Source organism: Aythya marila, assembly GCF_965140915.1.
Source record: "Aythya marila genome assembly, chromosome: 1".
Taxonomy (NCBI): domain Eukaryota; kingdom Metazoa; phylum Chordata; class Aves; order Anseriformes; family Anatidae; genus Aythya; species Aythya marila.
The window spans coordinates 187,890,974-187,916,935 of NC_139042.1; the positions used below are offsets into that span (position 1 = coordinate 187,890,974).

Consider the following 25,962-nt stretch of genomic DNA (forward strand, 5'->3'; position numbering starts at 1 on the left):
GTTGACTACCACTAGAAAATTGCAAATAAAACGTTTAATTTCAGAAACTGAGTTCACCATTTATAAATACACTAAAACATAGTAAATGCAAAATTAGATTAGGCATAGGTACAGTATTTTAACAAAGCTACAACATTTCTAAAAGGTCATAGACAAATGATGACTTGTTTCCCAAAAAGTATTTAATGAAAACTGAAATGAGGAGATTAATCTTTCTAGAGTTAAAAAAAAAAAAAAAAAAAAAAAAACATTGGAGAACATTCCTTTCAAATTAAAATGCTGGCTATTCTTTTTCCCACCTTATTTGAAGTTTTGAGGGCTCTATGTCCCATTTGCCTGATGGCCTGTGACAGTTAAGAACCAACCCTACTACATAAAATTCTAAGCAGTGCACCATATCCATAAGGCTATTACTGAAAATCAGAAGATAAGTTATTTCTGTACTAGGAGCTTTAAGATGGGCTGTTCTACACAACTGAAATTGCTTTGGGAATAAGGGCTCAATTTTTACAATCAGGAACCTTACAGTTTCGATGCACTACAGATTAGAAAAGGTTTTAGAATGACATTACAGTCTTCATTATAGATTTCTTGCTTTTTTTTTTCTTTTTGTACACAGCATTAAATAACAAGCATTGATTCATAAACTTTGATAAACCTTCCAAAGAGCTTTTATAAATAACCAGAATATTTTTTTTTTAGTTCATTTAAAATGTAAAACCTGAACAGGAGAAGCTGGGATGGGAAGCTTTACTACAGACTGCTGGATAACCGATGTTCCACATCATCTCAAATTTAAGATTTGTTTTCAGATACTAAGTCAATAGTCTCCTGTAAAAACACCTTCGTCCATAACGCTTCTTTATCTTATAAGTACTTTCGGGCTTGCAGTTAAGAACATCACATAATAAAAAGATGGCTCGAACTCCATCTTTCATCTACAGCTTTCTTTCGACAACTACAAAAGCTGTTTTGTTGCAATTAAAGCAATGTTCAACTAAAATACAGTACCTGGTTTATGGTGTTTACATAATAATTGAATAAAAAACTACAGAATAGAACTGTTTACATCTTTTTTTTTTTTTTTTGCCATTCTATTAAAACAAATGACTGAGCTTTTTTAAAGTTCATTTACAATTATGGATTAAAACCTACATAACTTTGTATAATTTGACAAGACAGGCTATCTCTAGTATGAACTTTTAAAAAACATATATACAATATCTGGCCTGAAGTACTATGAATAAGGCACATGTAGACATATTGAAAGCTGAAAAAAAAAAAGGAACTAAAATTTGGAATTATAGTCACTGATTAGATGTCATACATGGCCCCTATTGGAGCAATTTAACAATCCAAGTTACAGATAGTTAATATCCAGTGAGCAACAATAGATTTAGTCTATCAGTTTGTTCATTATTTTCAATACTGGAAGTATATTAAAGGAAGATTTACTTTCAAAAAGATAAGTTTTTCAAAATGTTCAATCATTAATCTTGACTGACTAAAGTTGTTGCTTTCATTGGATGTATTGAACAATCTCTCTGAAGGAACAATGCTTGGTGGGCAACCCAAGAACCTGACAGCCAATTTTGACAGTACTGGCCAAGATGACTTCTTAAAGTTCCAGTAAGTTAGAGGATCACAGTTATGCTCAAGCACTTCTTCCTCCAAGTAAGAAAGCACCATTTCTTCTGGTAACTTTGCTCTCTCTTTCAGGTCTTTCGTTTTCTTCATGTCACCCATGAGTGACCAAAGATTATCTTCCCCATATGAATTTGTAGATGGTGAACCTATATCACATCCATTGGAAACAGGTTTATCATCTTCTGAGGTAGAACTCATTATTTCCAGCTCCCTGATTAAGTCTTGTTTATATTGTTCAGCCTCCTCTTCTGTAAATAAGGATGTTTTATAGCGGGGATCCAGAAGCGTTGCAAAAATGTACCTTGGATCATGAAGTGTGGAGGACAATCTACTCACCATAGCTTCTTTCAAAGATTTCAGCATGGTATCTATGCCCATTGTTTCCTCAAATAGCATTTCTATTTTCCTGTTAAGTATGTGAATCATTGGAATCACCTGGCTTAAAGTAGACATGTGGGTACTCATCTCCCTGCTTGCAGCTTCGAAAGGTTTAAGAGCATGACACACTGACTGCATAACTTCCCACTGGTCACAGCTTATTAGCTCCCGAAAGCTGCACTCTATTGACATTTCATCAATTGCTCTTTTCTGTTCGATGAGACGTTCAAGCATATGAAATGATGTATTCCACTTGGATGGAACATCTTGTATAAGCTGATGCTGAGGCAACTCGTACTCTTTTTGCAGCTCAGCTAACTTCTCTTTTGCTTTTGCTGACCGATGAACACGTTCACAGATCTTTCTTGCAATACTAAGCAAATTCTGAACCATTCTCTGGCTTTTAATAGCCTCATTTACAATGACATTAACAGTGTGACTAAAACATTGTACACTTGAATGATCACCTTCATTTAAAGTTTTTTCTATACTCTGATTATCAGTAACAGTAATCCCAATCTGAAGACCAATGGAAGTAATCCATGTTTCCCACCAATACTCTAACTGCTTTTGAATACTGATTCCATTGTAGTCACAATCAATCTGTGATACATTTAATAGTGCTGAACAATGGTAATCCTCACACTGCGGTCGAAATGAAGACTCAAACGTTACCCAATGAGCTGTAAGGGTTAGATATTCTCGTGTTTGGTTGCTCATCCATATTCCAGACGTAAAATGGATCACTCCACTTTCAGCTTCTTTAAGATGTGAAATAATTATTTGCTTTACATTATCATACATATTGGGAATTGCTGTCCTAGAAAAGTAAGATGGAGAAGGTAAAGAATACTGAGGTTGCAAGTATTCAAGCAGCCTGTTAAAGCCAATGTTGTCTACAAAAGAATATGGCTGAAGGTCAAGTGCAATCATTTCAGCTACAAGACTTGTGATTTTTTTGGCAACTGGGTGAGAGTCACAAAATTTGTCATTGGTTTCATCAAAAGTTGAAGACGCTAACAATTCTGTGCTCAGTGGCATGTTATTATCCGTAGATGAGGATAATACAGTCTCTGAGACATCAGTTTTTAATACATTGTTATGAAACCGCTGCAAATGTCTAAGAAGGCAACTTGTGCCTAGATTTGTTGGCTTTTTCCCCCTACTTATTGTACGTCCACAGTGCATACATATTACTTTTGTTGAATCTGCAGAACAAATTGAAAAATGATTCCACAGTTTTGAGGTCTTCTTGCTAGTAACAGGAAATATAATTTGATTATCATGTGTAACCATCGTGGGCAAGTCAGTCAACTTTGAGGATGAACATTCTGCAGAAGCCAGAGTGGCATAAGGAGAATTTGCCAAACTAACATCAAGACAGCTCTTTTGGTTTCCAATTATATCGGGATGGCGTCTATATAAATGTCTCATCAAGCAGCTTGTGCCCACATCTCCTTTTTTACCACGACTTATCATACAACTGCAGTATCTACATACTGCTTTTAGACTGTCTGCAGGTGACAGTGAAAAATGATGCCAGACTTCTGATTTAAGCCTTTTCATTATCCTTTTATTTTGCTGAAATACAGCAGTAGGTTCAAATATTAGCGGACCTAATCCCTCACACTGTTTCTCAGGTGAGGAAACAAAGGAGACTTCACCTATATCATCAGATGATGACAGCATTGAATCTTCCACTAGAGCATCTCCAGAAGAGAGATTAGTATGGATCTCCTCAGAGATTGTGTCTGGAGAAGAACAAACAGAAGTTGGTTCTTTCATTAGTTTTCCAGGAGAGGATGACATAGAATTCAGATCACTGTCTGAGGGTAGTAAAGAAGGCAACAGAGTTGGAGGTGCAGTGTAGAGAGGTGGTATGCTGGTACCACCTCCGTTCTCTTGCAGGACAATGGAACGATGGGCTCTCCACATGTGTCTTATCAAACAACTTGTTCCCAGGTCTTTTCCATTTTTTCCTCTACTGAATTCATTCATGCAGTGGATGCAAACAGCTTTAGAATTATCTAGAGGTGATAAATAAAAGTGTTTCCAGACAGCAGATCTCCTTCTAGAACCCGATGTGCTCTTTGGAATTACAACAGTTTTTTCTGCTACGTTCTCCACAGTTTCATCATACTGGTTGTTGGGTAGCTGTGGAGATGACCCAACCATGACTTCTTCTTTGTTGCATTTTTCAGAAACTGAGAGATCTGCTATTTCTTCAGAAGAAACAATAGAAACAGATTCCTCAATTATTCGATCTGGAGATGGTATTTTAGAAGCCATTTTCTTGACCAGCTTTATAGGGGATAACATAGAGGTCAGATCTCCAACATCTGTGGACTGAGGAGGCAGTAACAACGTGGGTGAAGGAAAGGAGGATATACCTGGCATACTTCCATTTTCTTGGATTAGTACAGTAGGATGGGCTCTCCTCACGTGCCTCATGAGACAACTTGTACTTAGGTCCTTTTCATTTTTACCCCGACTAAATTCTTTCATACAGTACATACATATTGCTTTAGTGCTATCTCTAGGAGATATAAAAAAATGGTTCCAAGCAGGTGACTTTTTTCTGGAGCTTATGCTTCTGCTAGAAAGAAGGCTTTGTGTCACAGCTTCCATTGCTACATCATACAGCGTACTACTATACTGAGAAAAAAGAGATCCATAATCATCTTCATTTTCTGTGGATAAATATTTGCTAGGGTTGTTGCTAATAAAGTTCTTTTCTTTGTCTTCTTGTTCATCACTGCTGTCTGCATGTTTGAAATCATCTTGTTCTGTCTTTATATCCATTCGTTCTAGAGTACAGTTAATGGTGTCTTCCTCTTGCTCTACTTTTAAGTTGTTGATTTTACCCAAGACAAAATTACCATCTATTTGGGGGCAACCTGATTTACTGTTTTCCATGGCTGACAAATTCTTCTTGCCAAGTCTTCATTTATTAATAAATATAGATAATTTAAAAGATTATTTAAACTTTGATTAAAGTGATGTATTTTGTATACTGAGTGCACAGACACAAATGTGCGTGTTAAAATAATCTCTGGTTTATGAATTCTGCATCTGTGTTGTACACAAGCAAATATGATTAGTCATAAGATTGCATTAAGAAATTATAGACTTAATTAATGGAATCTCATTTTTTTTCCCAGGATCAGGACATTTCAGGTCATAGATGAATGTTCTCAAAGACAGCTACTGTTAAATGCTTCATGTTGTAGACATAATCCTAAAAAATGAATGTTCTATTTTCTTGGTCAAGGAAGCCATTCTGTTCATCTTGTTTGGACAACTGTGATTCCTTTGCACCATCTAGAAATAAAACAATCAGAAGACAAAGGTGACTAACACATTCTAAACAACTATTGTAAACATCAACTGAAAACATGCACTAGATGTTCTGTGTGTTTTTTTTCCCCACACTTTAAGGTAAAAAAAAAAAAAAAAAAAAAAAAAATCAGCAAAATGCTATTCACCTTCCCCTCCCCTCTAAAACAAAACGATTTATTCAATGAATCTATGGTGGGCAAATGCACGTCTATACACACAGCACTGGGCCAACTTTGTCAAAATCTAGACTCCAAACATCACTTCTGTGTTTGCTTGTACATACATACACCTCACCCTACATCCTAATTGAACCACTGTGTAATACATATGTACACACACATATATCCGTACAGCTAACTATATCCATAGATACACATATAAAGACAAGCAGGCATTTAGTCATGTTAGCAACATATGCACTTAAGAACAAATGGAAAAGTATTCTCTGGTACATGTGAACCCTTCAGTATTGACAGCTGTGTCTAAAAAAATACAACCTTTTGCAATAAACCTTTGTAAGGGTGTCCAGCATTTAGTTACACTCATCTCTGTTCCTCTGACATGGTCCTCATGGTTATATTCACGCCATAATGCTCCCAGACAACACCACACCATAGAAACAAGCTACTTTTTGACTTTCAGGATTAAAAACTGAAATGTTTAATTCAGGACAACTGGGCTATGCACATGCTATATATAAACACTGAGGTCACCCAATAGCAACAGCATCACTCAGACACAAAGATATATACAGGTGCATATGTTGCTGTCCAGTGCAGCACTGCCAGCTCAAGTTCCTTACATATCTAATAGGAGAAATCCCATTTACACCAGGACAGCTAATTTCTCTCATGGGCAAGGATTTTCCCCACTAACAATTCCAGTACAAAGAGCTGGTCTGGAAGATGCATATTATATATGTATATAATCAATCACTGAGGCTCAAAAAAACAAACAACCCCCACCAGCCCCACACAAGCCCAGAGATGTCTGCTGTTGTCAGACCCTTCTTTTCTTGATTTTTTTTTTTTAACTACAGTTTTACCAGGGTTCTAAATTTTGCCAAACCCTCACTTATTCTCTTGCATCATTAACTTAGTTATTGGTATCTTTATTAATGATGGCAAATATTTTTTTCACCACACAGCCGATGCTACACTATCCAGTCCAGTTTGTACAAAATGGATTTTATGGGACTTTCACCTAAACTGAAGATCAAACACACAAATTGAAATTTGATATTTTAAAACAGTTGCACAATTTTCATGTGTTACTCAAACACAAGGAGGATTTCAACAGACAAAAGATGAGATTAGTCACAACTACAAGACACGATACATAGGTCGAGGTTGTTCAAAGTTGTACTCGCACAGTTTTTTCCTTTGTGTCAAGACCAATGTCATATCAGCTTTGTAATTCTCTATGGTCTGTTTGCATGAGAGGTCAAAAGGAACAGCTAGGAACTCTGTTTTTCCATGGATTTCAGACTTCTGTAAAATCTATTGTAGTAATAACATTCTCTTTTCCAGTGCAGCAGAAGGAGCTGGGAAAAGGAGAAGCAATCAGCTTATTACAGCTATCTTAAGAAAAGGGAGATGGAGCCATCAAAACTTTTGGAAAAAGAGAAAAGCAGCCACTCTGCCTTTTTCTTTCTGTGAAAGTTTTGGTGTTTCTGCTCTGCTTTTCTCAAGGTGAGGAAAGAAAAAGCACAAATATATATTCAGATACCAAAAGGGAACTCTAATTCTGGGAAAGGTAAAGAAGAGACCTAAAGAAGAACCATCTTACATTTCTAAGATCTATCTCAGTATCACACTACCTGGTACTCTCCGCAGGTTTGTAAAATTACACTTGAGAACAGTCCCAGCAGCAGAGATTAGATTGACATCACTCAATATAATAATGACTGAAACTGAAGCTAGAAATCACACATGTTGATGATATGGAGCAGGTGCATCTGGGATGAGGGAGACAGCATACAATAGTCAACATTTTGAATAGAAATCGATCAAACGGGATTTTTATATTTTTCATCTGAATTTGGATCTATGTTTTGAATATGGAACTTGTACTGCAATGATGCAAAATCATGAATATACAGGAAATTGTTGTGACATGGGATCACAGAACAGAAATACTCACAAACCATTCACTCCGTGCAGAGCTTACAAAACATAAATTATGTATCAAGCACCAAGCTACAGCAAGCACATTACAAATCTTTAACTAGATTCACAGAAAACATGTATCCACTAGAAGCTGATGCTGATGAAGTAGAGCACAATTTCTTTGCCTCAGAACAGGTACTGGTATCTCTAGCTTGTAATTTCTTTTGTATGAGGAAAAAAAAATACCACAAAGCACAGTTCTAGGCTTTTAACAGATAAATCCATGTAGATACTTCACTTGTCCTGATAACCACTTACTGCTTAACACAGCTAAACATGAGGTAACTGTAATGGGAAGATTTGGAAGACTGATAAAGGAGACCAACTGCAAGGTTCATAACAATACCTTACTAGATTGACATTCATTAACAATAAACATTGACAATGGTTGGTTCTTAATCACTAGCAATCATTATCACTACACATTCAAACAGTTAGGTCCTAATCATCTTATCCTACATTAGCATTGAGTACACAACACCACTGAGATGATGCCAGGCAGTTAAACACTGATGGCCTGATTGTTTGCTGAAGCAGAGGTGGACAGGCAAGGCGGCTATTTAGACTCAAAGCAGGAATCATAATCATGGTGGTAGACATCTTTCTTCTCAAATGTTCCTTCCTGTTGCTCGTGGTTTCTAATGCTTGTCGTCTCCTTTACCAAAAAAAAGGGTGTGGGAAGCAATCCCATCTGCTCCTGGCATGACTTACCTCATTTTCTTTAGTACCAGAAACTGTTCCGGTTCCACCAGAAATCCTTACTGCTTATTCAGTACCCTTTGGTTTTATCTGCAGATTTTACTTCTTGAATTGTTGATTTACATGTTCTTCTGTCCCATTTGTGCAATTAAACATGGCTCTCCATTTGCAGCTATGTATTATTTCTATACTTATGCTTATCTGTGATGTAATACGCTTTCATGATGTTAGGAGGGCTAGGCTATCAGCACTGTTACAAAGTGCTTGTGTACTGTGGCTGGTTATGCTACTGATGTGTAGTTATATCTACATTTAAGGCAAAAAGAAATTAGTTATATCCGGTCTAATTCATGTATGTGTTACAGGTCTCTGAAGGATTGCTGCCTTCCACATCTGCAGAAGAGCTAAGATTATTAGATGAGATGAGTTAGGGCTGCTATATCCCTTCTCAGGAAATCCTCAAAGTTGGTTGCCCCTTGGAAAAAATACATGCAAAGTCTTCTATCTTCTTTCAAACACCTAAGTCTGATCTCTGTTACTTTGAGTGTTACTACATCAGACTGTAAAATTAAGCCAAACTCCCTCCCCGCAGACACCCCTGAAGGTACTTCAAACCAAATTTTCTTTAGAATATAGTCCTCAAGATGTGCTGGGGTAGAAAGAGTCTCTGCCTCCTATGCCAATTCCTTGAAAGAATAGATCTGTTTTAAAAACAAACAACACTCCATTCTATTTTAAAATTTTATAGTACTCTAGAATAAAGTATGAATTTGCTTATGATCACCTTAAGTAGCTTAATTATCATTGGACACAAACTACACAAAATTAAGAACTGCTGTTAAACAAACAGGATATTCAAGGAGACAGAAATTTCTTCAAAGGCACAGAAGGCTACAGGCAATCAGCTCAAAATTAGAATGGATTTATGTCTTTAAAATCTCCTCAGTTAGATATAGGCAAGCAATGTAAAAAAAAAAATAAAAATAAAAATTAAGTGTCGCCTTGCAACAAAAATCTTCAAAGAAAATAAATGGAAAGAAAAACTACAGAACAATTACCTACTCAAATCTGCTCTCAGACTATTAGTTCCTAAACAGCAGTAGACAGTCAGTGGCTTGCTGTGGTCAGAAGCCTGCAGAAACATTTTATAGGATTTTCCATTCAAAATTGGATTACTGAGTGTACAGTGGTTGACAAGAAATGTCAGGAGAATGTCACTGATCCAAAGAGTGCCACATCACACTGCCGTGACCTGAAGAAATCACTACTGAAGGAAGGGGGGGCAAAAAAAAAAGTGTTTTGGGATTGTGTTAATATATTTACATGTTACCATACAGAGAAGCATGAAAAGCGTACAAGAACACTGAACTACGAGCAGATTATTTGTAAAGCAGACCATGCCCTGCAAGTTTAAAACAATTTTAGACAGAGTACTCAGGTGCTAAATCATGGACTTGATTATATTACAGAATGCAACTACCTGAAAGGAGTTGTCTAGAGAAAATAATTTGAAGTTTGTAGTTTTAAACTATTATGTAAGTGCATAATGTAAATATAGACACGTGTGCACCTGTAAAATGCAAGGGTAGCGGTTTCAAGAAAGATGCAAAAAGTGGAGACAAAGTGAAAGCAAAACTATTTACTCGTTTCAAAGATTAAAAGCAGCAATAGATTTTGGGAGTCAGAAGTAGTTAAAATGTATTTAAAACAATTTGAAGAAATTGATGTCAGTTTTGGAATAAATGGTGCTGATTGTGTTTATTTTGAAAATGTACAGGCAACATCATTAAGAGTGTCAAGTAAAAAGAAAATCCTTAAAAGTACAAAAGCAATGAGGAGGAGACATTTTAATAAATTTTTATTAGCTTACACTTCAATGCCAGGTACTATGCTAATTAGAGAATATTTGATTAAAAAAAAAAAAATAAGCAAACAAATCCTTATAAATGTCTAGCCTAGAGAAACCTTACTGCCTTCCATGTTACAACCCCCCTGAATAGGAAAACAAGAACAGCAAGAGATTTTTTCTATAGCAACTTACTCTGACAATCAGTCACAGCTCACCCATACGTACAGTTTGCAAAATACTGAGTGATTAAGATGTGTTATTAGAACAGACTGCAAAATTAACATGTTAGTTATACTCTGCCCGGAGGTGGGTCCTATGCTCAGGTCTCAATGAAGTTCACAGGCACCTGCACAGATATACAAGCATGAACTAGTGGATGCAACTGAATAATTGGGATCAAAGTAGAGAAAGTTAGACTTAATGAAAGAAACAAGTTGTTCTGGACCTAATGATTTGTAGAGGATTGTTGGGAGAGAAAAAAAGAGGAAGTAAAGCTAGCTTTACTATTCCATTACCTTTCTAGACACCTGAAATCTGGAGCTGCAGCTACTTCCTTTAATCCAGAATGTCAATGAGCTGCACTCCAAATTACATTAACCCATAACTTCTATGGTTTTATGAAGGTATTCTCTCCAGCTTGCAAAATACCCTCATGTCTGCAACCCCAAATGCTCCGTCTGGACGCAAAAGAGTAAAGTGTGGAAATAGCACCATCAATACTGCATATTGTTCCTTGTTGACAGGAATATTCTTCACCCTAACCTAATATTGAAACAGAATATAACAATTAGGACAAATAATATTAGACATTTTTCTTAACTTCATATCAAAGATTTGAAGTGTACTTCAAATTTGTGTACTTCACAGCAACTATGTAAAAAAAAAATCCAGTTAATGGAATGGGAAACAATCACCAAAATTGTATCTAAGTCAATAAAAAATAAAAAAAGTTGTAAAGAGGAAAAAAAAAAATAACGGAAGCTATTACCCTTAAAAGTGCTCTCTTACTGGAGGAAAAGACAACCACCCTGTGGTCAAAACTGAAAGTATTTTTATTGAAAGTTTTAGCAACATATACTTTTTTCTCTACATTTATCTTTAAGATTGATATATGGAAGTAGTGAAAAATATAACCTTTTTGAATATTCTTAGAATCACAGAATCACTTTGTTTGGAAAAGACCTCTAGGATTATCTAGTCTGACCTTTAACCTAGCACTGACAAGTCCACCATTAAGCTGTGTCACTAAGCTCTATGTCTACACACTGAGTACCTCCAGGGATGGTGACTCAGCTACTCTCCTTGGGCAGCCTATTCCAATGCCTCACAACCCTTTCAGTGAAGAAATTTCTCCTAATTTCCAACCTGAACCTCCCCTGGAGCAACTTGAGGCCATTCCCTCTCATCCTATCACTGGTTATGTGTGAGAAGAGGCCGACCCCCAGCTCCCCACAACTTCCTTTCAGGTAGTTGTAGAGAGCAATAAGGTCTGCCCTGAGCCTCCTCTTCCCCAGACTAAACAACCTCAGTTCCCTCAGCTGCTCCTCACAGGACTTGTGCTCCAGGCCCTTCACCAGCTCTGTAGCCCTTCTCTGGACATGCTCCAGGGCCTCGATGTCCTTCTTGTAGTGAGGGGCCCAAAGCTGAACACAATACCTGAGGAGCAGCCTCACCAGAGCAGAGTACAGGGGTACCATCACCTCCCTGGTCCTGCTGGCTACACTATTCCTGATACAAGCCAGGATGCCGTTGGCCTTCTTGGCCACCTGGGCACACTGCTGGCTCATGTTCAGCCAGCTATTGACCAATATCCCCGTGTCCCTTTCTACCAGGCAGCCTTCCAGCCCTGCTGAGAAATAATAGTACCTAGGTTTAGCTCGTTTAATCACAAGCTACTTGGTCTTGCAGAAGTCTAAATTTTTCCCTACATGACCCTAATCTACTTAGGATGCCTGTAATACTTCATCTTTCATTTTTTTCTTCTATTCCACTACGATTTTCAATTTTTACAAAGTCATCACATGGCTCATCCATCAAAGTCTCATTCTCACTAAGGGCCTCTAAGTACTCAAGTACTCCTGATACAATTCTTAAAAAAAAAAAAAGACAACATAAAAAAATATTTTGTAAATATTTTTGAAATGCTATTTTGGATCGAGACAAACATTTTGGTATAGAAAAATCCTAGGGGACAAACAGTTTTATATGTTTGTGTAAATAAGAAAAGACTGTTTCAGCTCTCGGACTGGGGCTGGTATTGGGGAAAAAAAAATGCAGTTAACTCCCAATTACTTCCCAAGACTGAGGATTTTCTGGGTGGGTGGCCAAGCAGGATGCCACACGTAGGAGCTGTACCAGGCAGGAACCAGGCAGCTCCTGCTGGACAGAACAGGGTAACATCCTGGCAAAGCAGCTGATGCCCTTAACTCCCACATTCCCTGAAGAGAAGAGAAGCCAGGACAATTCACAAAGAGAAAGTAATATATCCAGAGTAGCGCACAAGGAGGGAGATGAAAATATGCTCTGGAAAGTCATGGGACAAAGGTACATGCTCAGAGGCTCGGGATACGAGGCAGAAAGAATGCGAGCTCTCAAAGGAAGGAACATGAGCTCCAGTGCTTCTGTGCTACCTGTCCTGACACAAAACAGAGACTTCTGATTTCTAAATGCATAAAGATCATTCATGACTCTTCACATTGATAAAATCCTCAGTGCTTGATGTAAGCTGAGGCCTAAAGCAGTCATTCATCCCTGTCAGAGAAAAAACATGTTGTGGAGAGACAAGTATTATAGCCATAACTATCATCATTAGAGCTGGCTATGCAACCCTAATTACAAAGGCAAGAATTCACATAAAGCACAGAGACTGAAAAGTAAGAGAGACTATCAGCTACATGTAAATACTGCCCCTTTCCTTGCCTCCCACCCCACAAAATATCAAGTAATTTTACTGGGAATCTGGATTGTTTTATATTTAGCTGTATGACAGACCAGCTAGCATCAAGTCACATTTTTCGGTTTAGCAGTTTCTAGACTTCTCTCTCTTTATTTTCCCCGCCACTACTAAATGCAAAGTAATGCAGGAAGATAATAATCAGCAGCACAGCTCAGAATTGACACTTTTTGTCTCAGGCTCTTGCTAAAGGGACAGCGTCAAGTTAAAATCTAACCAGCACACAGAAGGCAGGTAACATTTCATCAGCACAAACTGATTTACCTTCCTTCTCTTTGAAAATCCAGGTTTTTTTTTTCTTCCTTTCTTTAAAATAAACAAACCTGTGTTTTCCTCCTATTACTGTAAACATAGGAAAGTCCATGGAACTCTTTACCCATCATTTTCAGATATTCCCTGAAACCTCGGGAAAGATTCAAGAAGTGTAACTTTGTTTCTGCCATAGCTTCCCCTGCAAAGAACTATACCTGCTCTACACTGATGCAATAAAGATGTGAAAATAATTCATTAAAACAGCAAAGCTAAAGAGCAAACGGTATGAGTATGGTAACAGACCAATGTTACAACCATTTTTAAAAATATTTCAAAATACACATAAAGCAGAAGTGAAGTAAGGTTTCATTCTCAAAAATAAAATTAAAAGAACGTTCTTCTTTTAATCTTTTTGTATCAGCATATCCTTAATCGATATTCCTAACTTTTGTAAAGGTAGTGTGTTTTTCTAATACTATATATTTGCTATTCATTGTTTTTGAAGTCTGATATAAATGAGGGTGTTTGTGTTAGCGTGCACATTACTCACTTCCATCTGACGTTTAGTTCTTGCATCCCTGTTAAGTGCCCAGCCAGATTTGTTAAACATGCTCAGTACCCAAATATTTCATTTGACCTCAGCAAATGAGGCTCAGCATGTTTTAGGATAAAACAAGCATCAGATAAAGGACAAAAATCAAACTGACTTCTGGAAAACATCAGACTTTGTCATGTATTTGTCAATTTATTAAATATTCATCTATTTGAATACTCAGCCTTCATTACCCAGATTTAAGCAACACTATGTTTTAAACACTATAAAGTCCATAATCCATAACACAGAAATCCATATTCCACGATTTCAAAAAACATTTACTTCAAAAACAAAATAAGAACACACAACTAAGACTAACAATAACAAAACCCATCAAATTTCAATCCCATTCCAAAGTTACACAAAAAATAAATATCATCACCATGTTGTATCTACCATCATACATAATATTGCACATCACCACACACAGTATTTCTACCCACATCCACCTGATACGCCTATAATTGTTGCTATCTTTTTTTCTTAGTGCACTAAAAATACCAATGGATCTCAAATGGGGCTATTTTCCTTCACATGTCCTTTGCTAACTTTCCATAGTTGCACACTATAAGAAAAAAGTAGGATGTACATACAGTAATCATTTCTGTCACAGCTTTTACTATGAGATTGCTCATTAAAAAAAAAGAGACAGATTTGTCACGGTAAGTAAATTATGTTGATATTTGTCTATGATCCAAACTGTCTCTCAAGAGTTGAAGAACCTTCTTTCTCATTATCTGGTGTGATGCTACTTAAGCAATGTTTTCAGGATCCATTTCTATGCTATTGTTCACACCTACCAAATGGCAGATCTGCCTGTCACTTGTTAAAGTGCTGATGCTTTAAGCACTGATTTCAATAGTTTCTTAACAGAATTTTCATAAGTCTTACGTATCAGTTCAATGTTGCTTCAAGTGAAAACAACAGATTTTGCTTTTATTTTGATATTACCATTTGCATTTTTAGATAAAAAAAGTATTACATGCTAATAAAATGGGGTAATTCTTACACAATGCTAGAAGAAAGTTTTATTAAGAAAAAAAAGTTTTGTTTTGTGTGTTTTTTTTTAAACAGCTGAAGTATGTGCTGTTTAGCCTATAGTATTTTTGTAGTGTAGGACATCAAAGCTGCTTTCAGTATCTCATGTACAATTTGAGGCTGTGGGGAGGGAAAACGAATGAAGGCTCCAATAACAAAATTGGAGGTTAAAACGCAGAAGATAAAATAAGAACAGAAGTAGGGAACATGCAGCAGTATTATTGTGGAACAGGAAACAAAGCACAACCAAAAACACAGGAATAAAAGATAAGTTCCGAAAGAATTAAAGACAAAACACAGAACATTTATTCGTGTTGCTAGAGAACAGCAATCTGCTTTCAGAAAAGCATCAGAAAACTCAAAGCAAAGCTCCTCCAACACTTCTTTCCCCCCAGGTGATCAGTTCCTCTGTCTAGCCCATAGGACTCTACTCTTCTTCCTCCTGTGCATTGTACAGATGAGAAAACATATGAGATAGGATTAGGAATGGATTTTTAATTTTTTCCCCCCTTTCTCCTGATGAATCTATCTTCATATTTTGCAAGGTACATATACTTTTGTTTTATATATATATGTATATATATATATTTTAAGATGTCTATCTTGAAGCCCATCAAGAGTGAAACCTTAAGAACTTTAAGGACTATTCCAAAGAGTTAAAAATGAGACATTTGAAAGGCAGAAAACTGAGGGTTACGAAGCTGAACAAGCAGAATGGCAGAGAATGAGAGAGGAGTTTTGAGATGCATGCCATGCCTAGAGTAGGGTAAGACTTCCTGGAAGTCTTGCTGAAAACATCTTTATAAGTATTAATAGAAAAAAAAGCCTCACAAAATGTAAACACAATGTTTAACAGAATATATAACTACCCATTAATGTAACTTTCTCTTCATATTAATGCCAGTTAGCTACACATCCTCAGATAGTTTCACGTGTGATAGTTTCATGGAGAGGTTTTCCATTATTTACTTACATCCTATTTGTATACATGTAATAAGACACAGTACTACTTTTTTTAACATACAGGCATATCCTAGAACTGATAGCTTCTGCGCATCAAGGCAGGTTAGTTAAGAGAACACAATTCACAGTCCCTGAAAAGACAGAAAATATTTTCAAGAGGATAAACAGTATTTTAAATACCTTATAAGGAATTTTACAGCTATGTTTAATCATTCTTTTGTTACAAAAAATTATTTCAAACCAGGTTACCCTAAATTGCATATGCTTCTCTAAGAAACATTTATTCTCTGTACAAACTCTTTTTCTCTTCCTCAAATGACAATTTGAAGAAATACATCTAGCTTTCACTTGATGAAAGGAAAAGCCCATCTACTTTATTAAGCATAAACAGAAAATAATAACCACAACACCACCCAAGACAATTTTACAGGATGAGTGTAGAAGGACTGTTTTATCTTGCCAATGAGCACTAGAACAGGAATAAATCCCGTAACGTGGGCATAATCAACCATACCCATGATTGGGGTGAACTTTTTAAAGCTACTTTTAAGTATTTTTTGTCATTCAGTATTTCTAAGGAAACTGTACGAACACCATTAGCAACTGACATATCAGTCTGATATCCTGGTTTAAAAACCCAGTAACTTCAACTCTGACCCTCTTAAAGCAGGCGTTCCAATTCATAACATGGGGGAGAAGGAGAGAAGCATGCACAGAGGTCTCCCGTTCACTTGCCAACCAGCCCGTGCCTAACCTCCATGACAAAGGGTCTTTTCCCACTCTGTCTCTTCGCAGTTCTCTCTGCCTTCTTCCAGACAAGGTGAGACTTTGCTGAAAAGGCACAGCCGACACAGGCAAACCAGCCAGGAAAGCCAGTATTGTTTCCACTAGCACCACATTGAGCATTAGCAGGAAATCCAAAAAGACACTCCTGTCCCTGGCAAATAAATAGCTTAGTCTTCTTCCCCCAAAAGAAATGGTTTATTGGAGAGCTATACCCTTGCTGTAGACTTGTATTTTAATTTGAGCAAACAGGATTTTGCTCAGGGAGCTAATGTGAAATGCAATTTTAATTAAAAATAAAGCTTTTTGTAGAACTTACACTAACAAATGCAAAGCTTTAATTTCTGTAATGGAAGCTGTAATTTAAATAAATTTCACAGAATACAGATATGTGAGTTTTTTCAGAGCACAGTCTAAGACATTTTTACTACAAGAACAGGTAAAGAAAAAGATAGCCCCCACTGTTTCCATTTGTTTAATTCCTGTCATTACACAAAAGCCAAAATAATAATTTCAATAAACCCAATGTTTTGTAAGATATGCAAAAAGGAAATTAATAAAAACATTTAGAGAAAGGAGAAGGATGGGGAAGCTCCTTGTTCTTTATGAGCATCACTGTGTTTCCTGCCATAAACAGATTACGGTCTCCCCACAGCGCAGGAAATCTCAGAGGACAACTCCACGTTACTAGGAAGGGAAAAGACAAAAGCAGCCTCAATTCCTCCAATTTCCCAGCATCAAATGCAAACGTACTGCCAACAGCATGGTTTGCCCACTGCTTGGCTCTCTGAAAGTTGGCCCACACGTCATTTATGTGGCTACTGATGCAAGTCACAACAAGCGAAAACCTCCCATGTAATGAGGATTATCCCACTGCCTTCTGTTTTCTCTTTCTGTCTCTGGATATGCTCCAACAGTGTTATCAGCATATCTTATTCCTACCTCTAATGCAGAAGAAAAAAGAGAATAAGAGCAGTAAATAAAAAATATGATTGCCATCACCTATTTCAGCATGTCTTTGCAGTCAATAATTAAATTTCTTAAATAAGAAATGCTGCCAGAAGCTAGGAGCCAAAAGTTTGGTGGGAGCTCTAAACAGGCAGCGTTTTCAGAACTGCCCTTTTCCTCTCCACCTTCTCATGACACATCAAGGGATCTATGAGATCCCTTTAATCAGGAACTAGATCTTCTTCTATGATCTAAACTGCACATAAAAGCTACTCCATTGAATATGTGCTCAAAGGCTATAATTCTTATACTGCATGTTAAAGGATGCAGAAGACCTGTAATATTTACAACCTACTGAAATAAAATGTTAACGTTTGGACAGATTAATATTTCCATCTTTGTTCTCAGGAAACTCTTCAGCTCTGTGTAAGTACCCATCCTAGTAAGAGTGCCTAATGAATCACTAATGAAGAAACATCACCAAAAAGAACACTTGCGAAGTGCTAGCTCTTCAGGCCATGCATGCTCAGCTCCAGGAACTAGTATGCAATAACTAATTCATTCTCAATATGCTGTATGGGGCAATCTGCAGTGGTAAATCACATCAGATATCACGTATTGATATGCTGAAATGCAAAGGAAAAACAAAGTCAGCCTATGACTACCATGCCAGGAAGCAGAAATCTTTTTATCTGCAAGCTAATTTGATAAAGCAGAAAAGCAATCCCCAGCAAGAAATAGTATGAGACCACTTAACACATTATATATTTGGTATATTCCTCATATTTTATGATCCCCAAAATAAACATGTAAAAATTACTGCCTTCTACTAAACCTTAACAAAATAAAGAAAAACAAACAAACACACGCTTTGTTGCAAGGAACTCAGATTATGCTGTATGAATGCTCTTTTAAGCCGACTAGAACTACCACAACTCTATTTCACAGTGTACACAATCTGAACTTCAAAGAACTACACAAATATGATAATAAGTAGGTAATATAAGTATATTACCCATAAGTAAAGTAAGTAATATAAGTATATAAGTAGGTATATACTTTTCTATTGGAGCTCAAGTTGGCATTTAACTTCTTTAAGAGTAACCACTTACAGATTTTATTATCTACCAGAACAATTCAGCTTACTTCAACTGCGTTATAGTTCAAAAAATAGTGCTTGAAGATGCTAAGGCAAGATACTAGTTTTCAGTTGACAGGTAGTACTAAAGGGGATATTTTCAGTGGAGGCTTTTAACCTTGAATGCCACATTAGAAAGACACTTTAGGTAGAACTATAAGAAGCTACAGTGTTTGACATCATATAATGAAACAGTGCAGAGTATAAAGTGACCCTTAGATGAGCATACCAGAACTAAACATCAAATACATGAGTTAACTTTTGTGTGTCCTGGCAAAAGTGACATAGCCCCTTTTATCAGATGGCTTTACAGTGGTCAAGAACTGACTTGTGAGGCTGCTGCAAATGGTGACTACACTTTCCTGTTATTTGGCTATGCTATAGGCTTGGAAAGCACTACTAATTTTTGCTTATACTTCAACAATGAAAGATCCACAAGCAGACTTAGTATGTAACAAAATTCCCCACATCTTCCACATGTGTCACCTAGGAAAAGTTTCCTTTAAGAAATGAATGAGTCATGCTTTTATTTTTCACTTCCTATGGAGGCCTTTCTTAGATGACCCCAACAAGACTTTGTAGCTCAGCTTTCTACCTGTCTTAAACCTTCTGTCAACCTGTTGCTAACAGGCATGTTAACCAATAATACAGACAGCCTCAAAGTTTTGTTTTGTTTTTTTTTTTTTTTTTTTTAAAAAAAAAAAAAAAGTTTAAATGGGGGGAACAGCATTATATGAAAAACTGTACAAGAATAACACTTACTCTTAGGTTTCATATAAATGTTAATCTACATATAAACGATTTTTTCATGCATGAAAATAACCTTATGCTTCCAAAAATCTTTACTCACAGCTCAAATTGAATATATAAAGAAAAAAACATTTGTGACAAAAACCGTAAAGAAAATACTACAGTTTATTCTATCTACAAAGATGCAAAAACATGAAAAAAGCAAGTATAACTGGGGTACAGGATGAATGTAGGGCATACAAGTTACTTCCCCCTTTTTTAAGGGGTAGTGTAGAAGGTAAGGATGTAAACGTATCAGCTGTTACCACAGAGTAAAAGGTACACCATAAATCATAAGCTGGTTACTATTATTGTAACACTGTAAAGATAGCCAGGCTTCCAAACTTGTTTTTTAAATCTCAGACACTAACACAAGCTGGCTGCTAAATTCCTAAATTCCATACAAGCTAATTCATATATATATAATTATTCATACGCTTTATCCATTGGCTTACTCTAAATTAATACTAATAACAACAATCATGTAAGACCCTAAACAAACTGTCAATTATTCATTGAGGGAAAAAACAAAACAAAACTTACATCTGTTCCACTGCATGCAGGAGGATTCATTTCAGGTTAAATACCTGTTACTCAAAGACGATGATTGTATCTAAGGAGAAGAAGAAAGTAATTCCTTTTAATAGAATTTTTTAGTCATGTTAACTGTTGCAGTGGCAAGTCATGGGATGTTTCAAGTTTAGGTCACAGCTCCAGGAGCCGCACTTATACAAATAGCTCTCCCCTTTCTTCAAGATCCCTAGTCTTCATAATTGTCAAGAAAAGTTAGACATCTTCAACTCTAGAGCACAAAAGCAAAAAATAATGACATTAAAAGTCATTTATTGTACATGTCTTGGTGTTGATCCATGATTTTTTTTTCCTGCCTAGGGGTGACTGTATGGCATTTCATTCTCGGGAATGAAAGAAACTAAGGCAACATACTACACACTGAAGTGGTCTGAGCTACAATACAACATTTCAAGGGAGCTTATGGGCACCTGGTAATGCACTACAGGATTCATCTGGCAGCTCGTTATGCCTTCCTTTAATGAGCGAAACATGCTTACACACTGCACACAGCATGTCTATTAACCAACATGCAATAACACAGGGTGAGCACAAGACTCATTCCCCATGTATAAGAAAGGAATGACTGAAAGTGGAGCACATTAAGTCAGATATTTTGGCTTACAACCAAAACCCACCAAAACAATCCAACACAGGACATATTTTTGGAGTTTTGCTTCTTTAGCCCCACTGACTATACAGACCTGAGCATCCTTGTGCCAGAGTATCCCCGTCTGTTTCACTGCCCCAGTGCATTAAAAAACACCAGGACATCTTTTTGCTATCTTTAAAAACCCGGTATGGCAACTTCTACTCAAAATCTGAACACACACACACACACACAAAAAAAGAAGCTGGATTCTACAGTTTAATGGTCATGAAGATGTTTTGTCCTCTTCTTCTAAACATCATATGGACCAAGCATCAACAGGGGTTAAGCCAGCAAAGCACTTTCAACCCCAACAGTCAGTGCTTACTGCACATGTTCAGATTGTTAGACAGAAACACATGCCTACAGATTTATATTTCTTGGTAAGCAGAACACCTCTCAGAGGAAGGAAAGTCCTGATTGCTTGCTTACTGTGCAGTAGTGGATGAATTACACGTAACCTCTCTTACTGACATTTTCCATTTAAAAATACGTCCATACTCCCTATTAAGCAAGTGAAAACATCTCCAGAGCCCTGTGTCTGACTAATTTGACTGTTAAGATGAGACACTTTGGCTGTCCCTTCTATAGCAAACATTTAAATAATGTACACGAGGTGGAAAGTGACAGCCAAGGTGATCAGGACCCACCCCATTCCCAAGGCTCATCAGACAGGGTTAGGGAACTCTCCGGAGACCTGGATTCAGCTCCTCAGGGCAAAGAAGGGAAGCTAACCTGGCTCTCCCGCATTCCTCACAAGTGCCACTGCCATCATACTACAGGCAAGAAAGGGTACAAATAACGTGCCTTTATCCTTCCTCACGTCTTTTTTTTTTTTTTTTTTAAAAAAAAAAAAAAAAAAAAAAAACAACACCCCTTTCCCCTCTCATTTGTTAAAGATGCCTGTAAAACAGTTTCAAGCTGGGTCAAACATTTCATTAACTTCAAATTAATATTTGGGTTCTCCTCATTGTTTCTTCTAGCAAAAAGAATAACAAAGAAAAAGTCATTTTAGCTGGCTCTGGTCTTCTTTTCTGTGCACAGAACACGAATTTGGAAAACCACATACAGAACCACAGCAACAGGTAAATGGCATAATTATTGAAATGCTAATGAAATGAAAGCAGTTGGAGCAAAACCGGTACAAATTCTTTGATCACTGTCATACAAGACAATTACTAGCATATTATTAACTTCAAATACCTTTTCCATACATTTTGTATAGAATTGCAAAGAAGTATTGCTAGAATATATCACATGGGCCAAAACATGCCTATTTTCAGCAATAAATTTCAGGCTATTGACTACTGAAATCCAGAACTGGCTTTTGTATTAGATGTACAGAAAATCAGAGCACTTGGAGCTACAATGACTGCACCGCACCGAGGGAAAAATATACATGTACAGCAGGTATGTTATATAGACAGAGTGACTGCGAACTACCAGGCATGACTTGAAAAAATGAAATATTCAACAAGCTTTCAGAAAGCTATAAAAATGAAATAGCAGACCTCTAAACCTTCAACGGATGATTGTTTGCTGCTTTGTCATTACAAAGCAAAGTGGGAGGGGAAAGAGGAGAGAGACAGTAGGTAAGTGTGCAGTAGTGGCTGAAGAGCACACAGCTTGCAAGTTTAAATAAAGATAATGGTAATACTTACTAATGTCAACATCCACTGAAAATTAGTATTACACAGGTTACAGGAAAGACTGATGTTGCACTCTCCAACATGTTGTTCAACATCAAAAATTCGGTAATTTGTTCTGATTACACTTGAACAGAAATTAGGACCTTAAAAACCAAGGTCCTTCGCTGCTTTTATTTTAACTGGCCATCACATTATGCTCTGCCTCATTACAAAAGAAAGAAACACAACTCTGTTACCATGTTTAAACTATTTATCGCTATATAATTTAGGATAGCCATTCCTACACTTTGGAAAAAAAAAGGTTAAAGTTTTAATTGTTCTTAGTCCTTCTTCAGTGTGCTTAAAGATCCATATTTCACTTAAAAGGTACCTTTAGGCTACAGAAACTACACCATTTTTTCAGCAATTGGATGAAATTAAACAATCTCACAGTTGAGAATTGCTGACAGAAATTGATGATGCCAGTAGCAAATGCAAAATAAGCAGCTGAAGCTGTACAGAAAACAATGTCCTTTTGCCACATGCAACAGGACACCTTTCTGTTAAGCCCATTTGGAAAGTGTGCACCAGAACAGCAAACATTATGCAAATTACATTTGTTACAGGTGATACTAGTAAAAATACCTAAACTCTCCTTATTTAAGAGAAAGTCAAACAATGATGGATTAAACACTATGGCCTACAGTGTGCAAAATCCGCAACTAAACTATCTATAATAGTGCTTCCTACCTAAAAGTAAGCTAATATACATGTATAATCATATTTATTTGCATAAAGCAAATTTTAATTGTACATTACAATGGCAAGCTCATAACACGATACACTCCTTTCGGAGATGAGAACTCCTGTAAATGAAAAGCAAGCCTCAAAAGATAGGATTTACAAAATGCTCCCTTATAGAGACTCTACGGTAAATAGTGGTAAAATGCTGCTAAGTGTTCAGAGATATGACCCAAAACCTTTGCATTCCTTAATTTAAAATTTCTCAGAGACACAGAGAAATCTCAACAAAGTCACTATGGTTGGGGTTGTAGAAAATTAGAATCAACTTCCAAGAAAAAGGGAAGGGGTAAAAAGATACAGCAGGCTCAAAGACCACATAAAATAGCAACTATTTTTTACAGCCCAAGAGTTTGCCAGAACTTCCTTCAGAATTACCTAGTTCTTAAGAATTGATGGATAGAATGATATAATTTATTCTACATTACGTATAAGATGTTAAGACATAGATCATTTTAAATAAACATCTGTGGAATTCAGCTGCCCTCTTACATTGCCAAATGATAAGTTTTAGTGATGTACTGTGTGCACTAAAGTAGCTCCCCCCTTCCCTAACCAGCCGTGACCCCATGATACCGGCTGTTCTGCAAACACAGTTCTCACACAGGATATTTGCAGTCTAGGTTTAAGGTGTGCCAGAACAGCCAAACAGAAACAGAGGCTGTAGCACGCCAGGTACCGGTAGTTAAGCTCACCACCTTCCAGCCTTCCACCACTGCAGGCTTGGACTTTGACCTTACCATTGGGGATGCTGCATCCGCAAGAATTTTGCTTGATACAGAGTACCAGTAAATGATGACAGGTGTTAGAAAGTACAAATGTTTAGGAAACACTTTCCTCTGAGATGCTCTGTTACTTCATTTCACATATTCTCAATCAATTCTTAATCCAGAGAACTTTTACAGCATAAATTCCTTGACATCTGTTAAAGTAGGAAGACACCAGCAACACTGTAAATCCCAAAGGACTGAGATATCCAAATATACAGGAACTTGCAGATCCTTGACTGTCGGTCTGTAGCAGGCAGCACTCACATTTCTAAGAGTCCACAAAAGGAGTTATTCTGCTTTTAACAGACAATAAAGTGACAGATTTTTTTCCTCCCCCAAACCAACCTCCATAGCAAATAATAACTAGAAAGCCCCTGCCCAGTATTTGCATAGGACTTTTAAAAGCAGCTTGGTATCTTGGGGATGCTTGATAAAGTCTTCCAGGCTTCACTACCCCCAGCACATACTCCACAAATGTCCCCCCAAAGGGTGCCTGTCTGTGTTTGAAGGGAAATGTTGCATTCCTGAAGGTAACCTTCAGAAGGAAACAACTCTTTAAAAGCAAAACATGCACATACACCATGGGCCACGCGGAAGACAGCGCACAAGGAAAGCCTGAGAAGCATGTTTATGTTACAGGGGCTTGAAAGACTTTCTCTGCTTGGCTTACAGTTGCAGCATGACAGCTCATGCTGAATTCCTGAAACCTCTCAAAGATACACCCCAGAAACAGCACATGGCTGCTTCTCACACAGAAGCGCCAGGGAGAAGGATGGGGGAGAGCAGACTTTCTTCTACGCTGCAAAGCCAAACACTTAAACTTCACGATAATGTACGGAATCGTCATTAAAGCAAGGCAGGACTTTGACTGTTTTAACTTCCCTGGGATTAATAAGTGTTTTTACACTTTGAGCAGACTGCGTGTGCAGCAGGCAGCTCTAACGCGTGCAGCACCCTCCAGCACCCGGTGAGCACCGTAACACTGCCTGCTGTCAGCAGCTGTCTCGGGGCAGCCCTAGGAGTTACAGGAGACATTTTTAAGCAAAACCACGGCCCCCGAAGTAAAAGGAAGCGGGGAGCGGAGCAGTTCAGCCCTGCAGCCCCTCCACACACACCTTCCCGGAGCCCACACCGGGCTCTGCCGGGGAAGGACGGTGCTGCAAACTTCACAGGACACGCAGGAAGAGATGCGCTGTTTACACTGCCACCGAAACCAGCGGCGGACGCCTCCCCGGTCCCGGGGTGGGGTGTGGGGGGGGGACATCTCCTGGGGCTGCCCGGCCCTTTCGGCCCCGCAGCCCCGCGGGCGAAGCCCTGGCGGAGGAGCCCTCCTGCAGCCCACACGCCCCGGGCCCTCCGAGATGGGGACGGTGGCCACATGGCGGGGCCCCGGCCCGGTGCGAGCGGGCACCGAGCCCCACCGGCCCGGCCCGGCCCGCACACAAAGCCGGCCGCCCCCGGCCCCCCCCCCAGCCGCCGAGCCCCCGGGGAGCGGCGCCCCCCGGCGCAGCCCCCGCCCGGCGGAGCCCCCTCCCAGGGCCTCGCAGACAATGGAGCCCGCACCGCGGGCCTAGTCCCCGGCTTCCTGCGCCGCCCCGCCGCCGCCACACGCCCCCTGCCCGGCCTGGCGGCGCTGTCCCGGCCGGAACGGGACGGGGGAGGGGGGGGCACCGGCACCACCACCGCCGCCGGGCCCGGGGAGAGGGGCTGCGGCGCGCAGGCACCGGCACCGGGCGGCGGCGGGGAGCGGAGCGGGGCGGGGAGAACCGGCCCGCCCCGGCCGGCCCAGCCCGGCCCCCTCCCGGTGCCGGAACGGGGCCACTCACCTCCCCGGGCGGCCGCCGCAGGGGAAGCCGGAGGTCGCCGCTGCCGCCGCCGCCCGGCCGGGCCCGAAGGGGTTAAAAGGAAGGGCCGGGCGGGCCCGTCCCATTCATTAGCCGGGCGCTTTGTCTCCAGCCGCCGCCGACCGCCGCCGCCGCCGCGGCGCTCAGCAGCCTGCCCCGGC

The 25,962-nt window shown here is 38.7% G+C and overlaps 1 protein-coding gene across 2 annotated transcripts; it reads right to left on the bottom strand.

Annotated features, from left to right (window-relative positions):
• On the bottom strand, nt 1-25,962 carry ZBED4 (zinc finger BED-type containing 4). 2 transcript variants are annotated; one of them, XM_082759379.1, is made up of 3 exons: nt 25,784-25,962; nt 20,083-20,152; nt 1-5,346 (listed from the first exon to the last, which is right to left on the bottom strand). In XM_082759379.1, the coding sequence occupies exon 3, from the start codon at nt 4,939-4,941 to the stop codon at nt 1,423-1,425; it is 3,519 nt and encodes a 1,172-aa protein (XP_082615505.1). In that variant the 5' UTR covers nt 4,942-5,346; nt 20,083-20,152; nt 25,784-25,962; the 3' UTR covers nt 1-1,422. The 2 variants fall into 2 exon arrangements, with proteins under 2 accessions (XP_082615505.1, XP_082615504.1); XM_082759378.1 differs by lacking the exon at nt 20,083-20,152.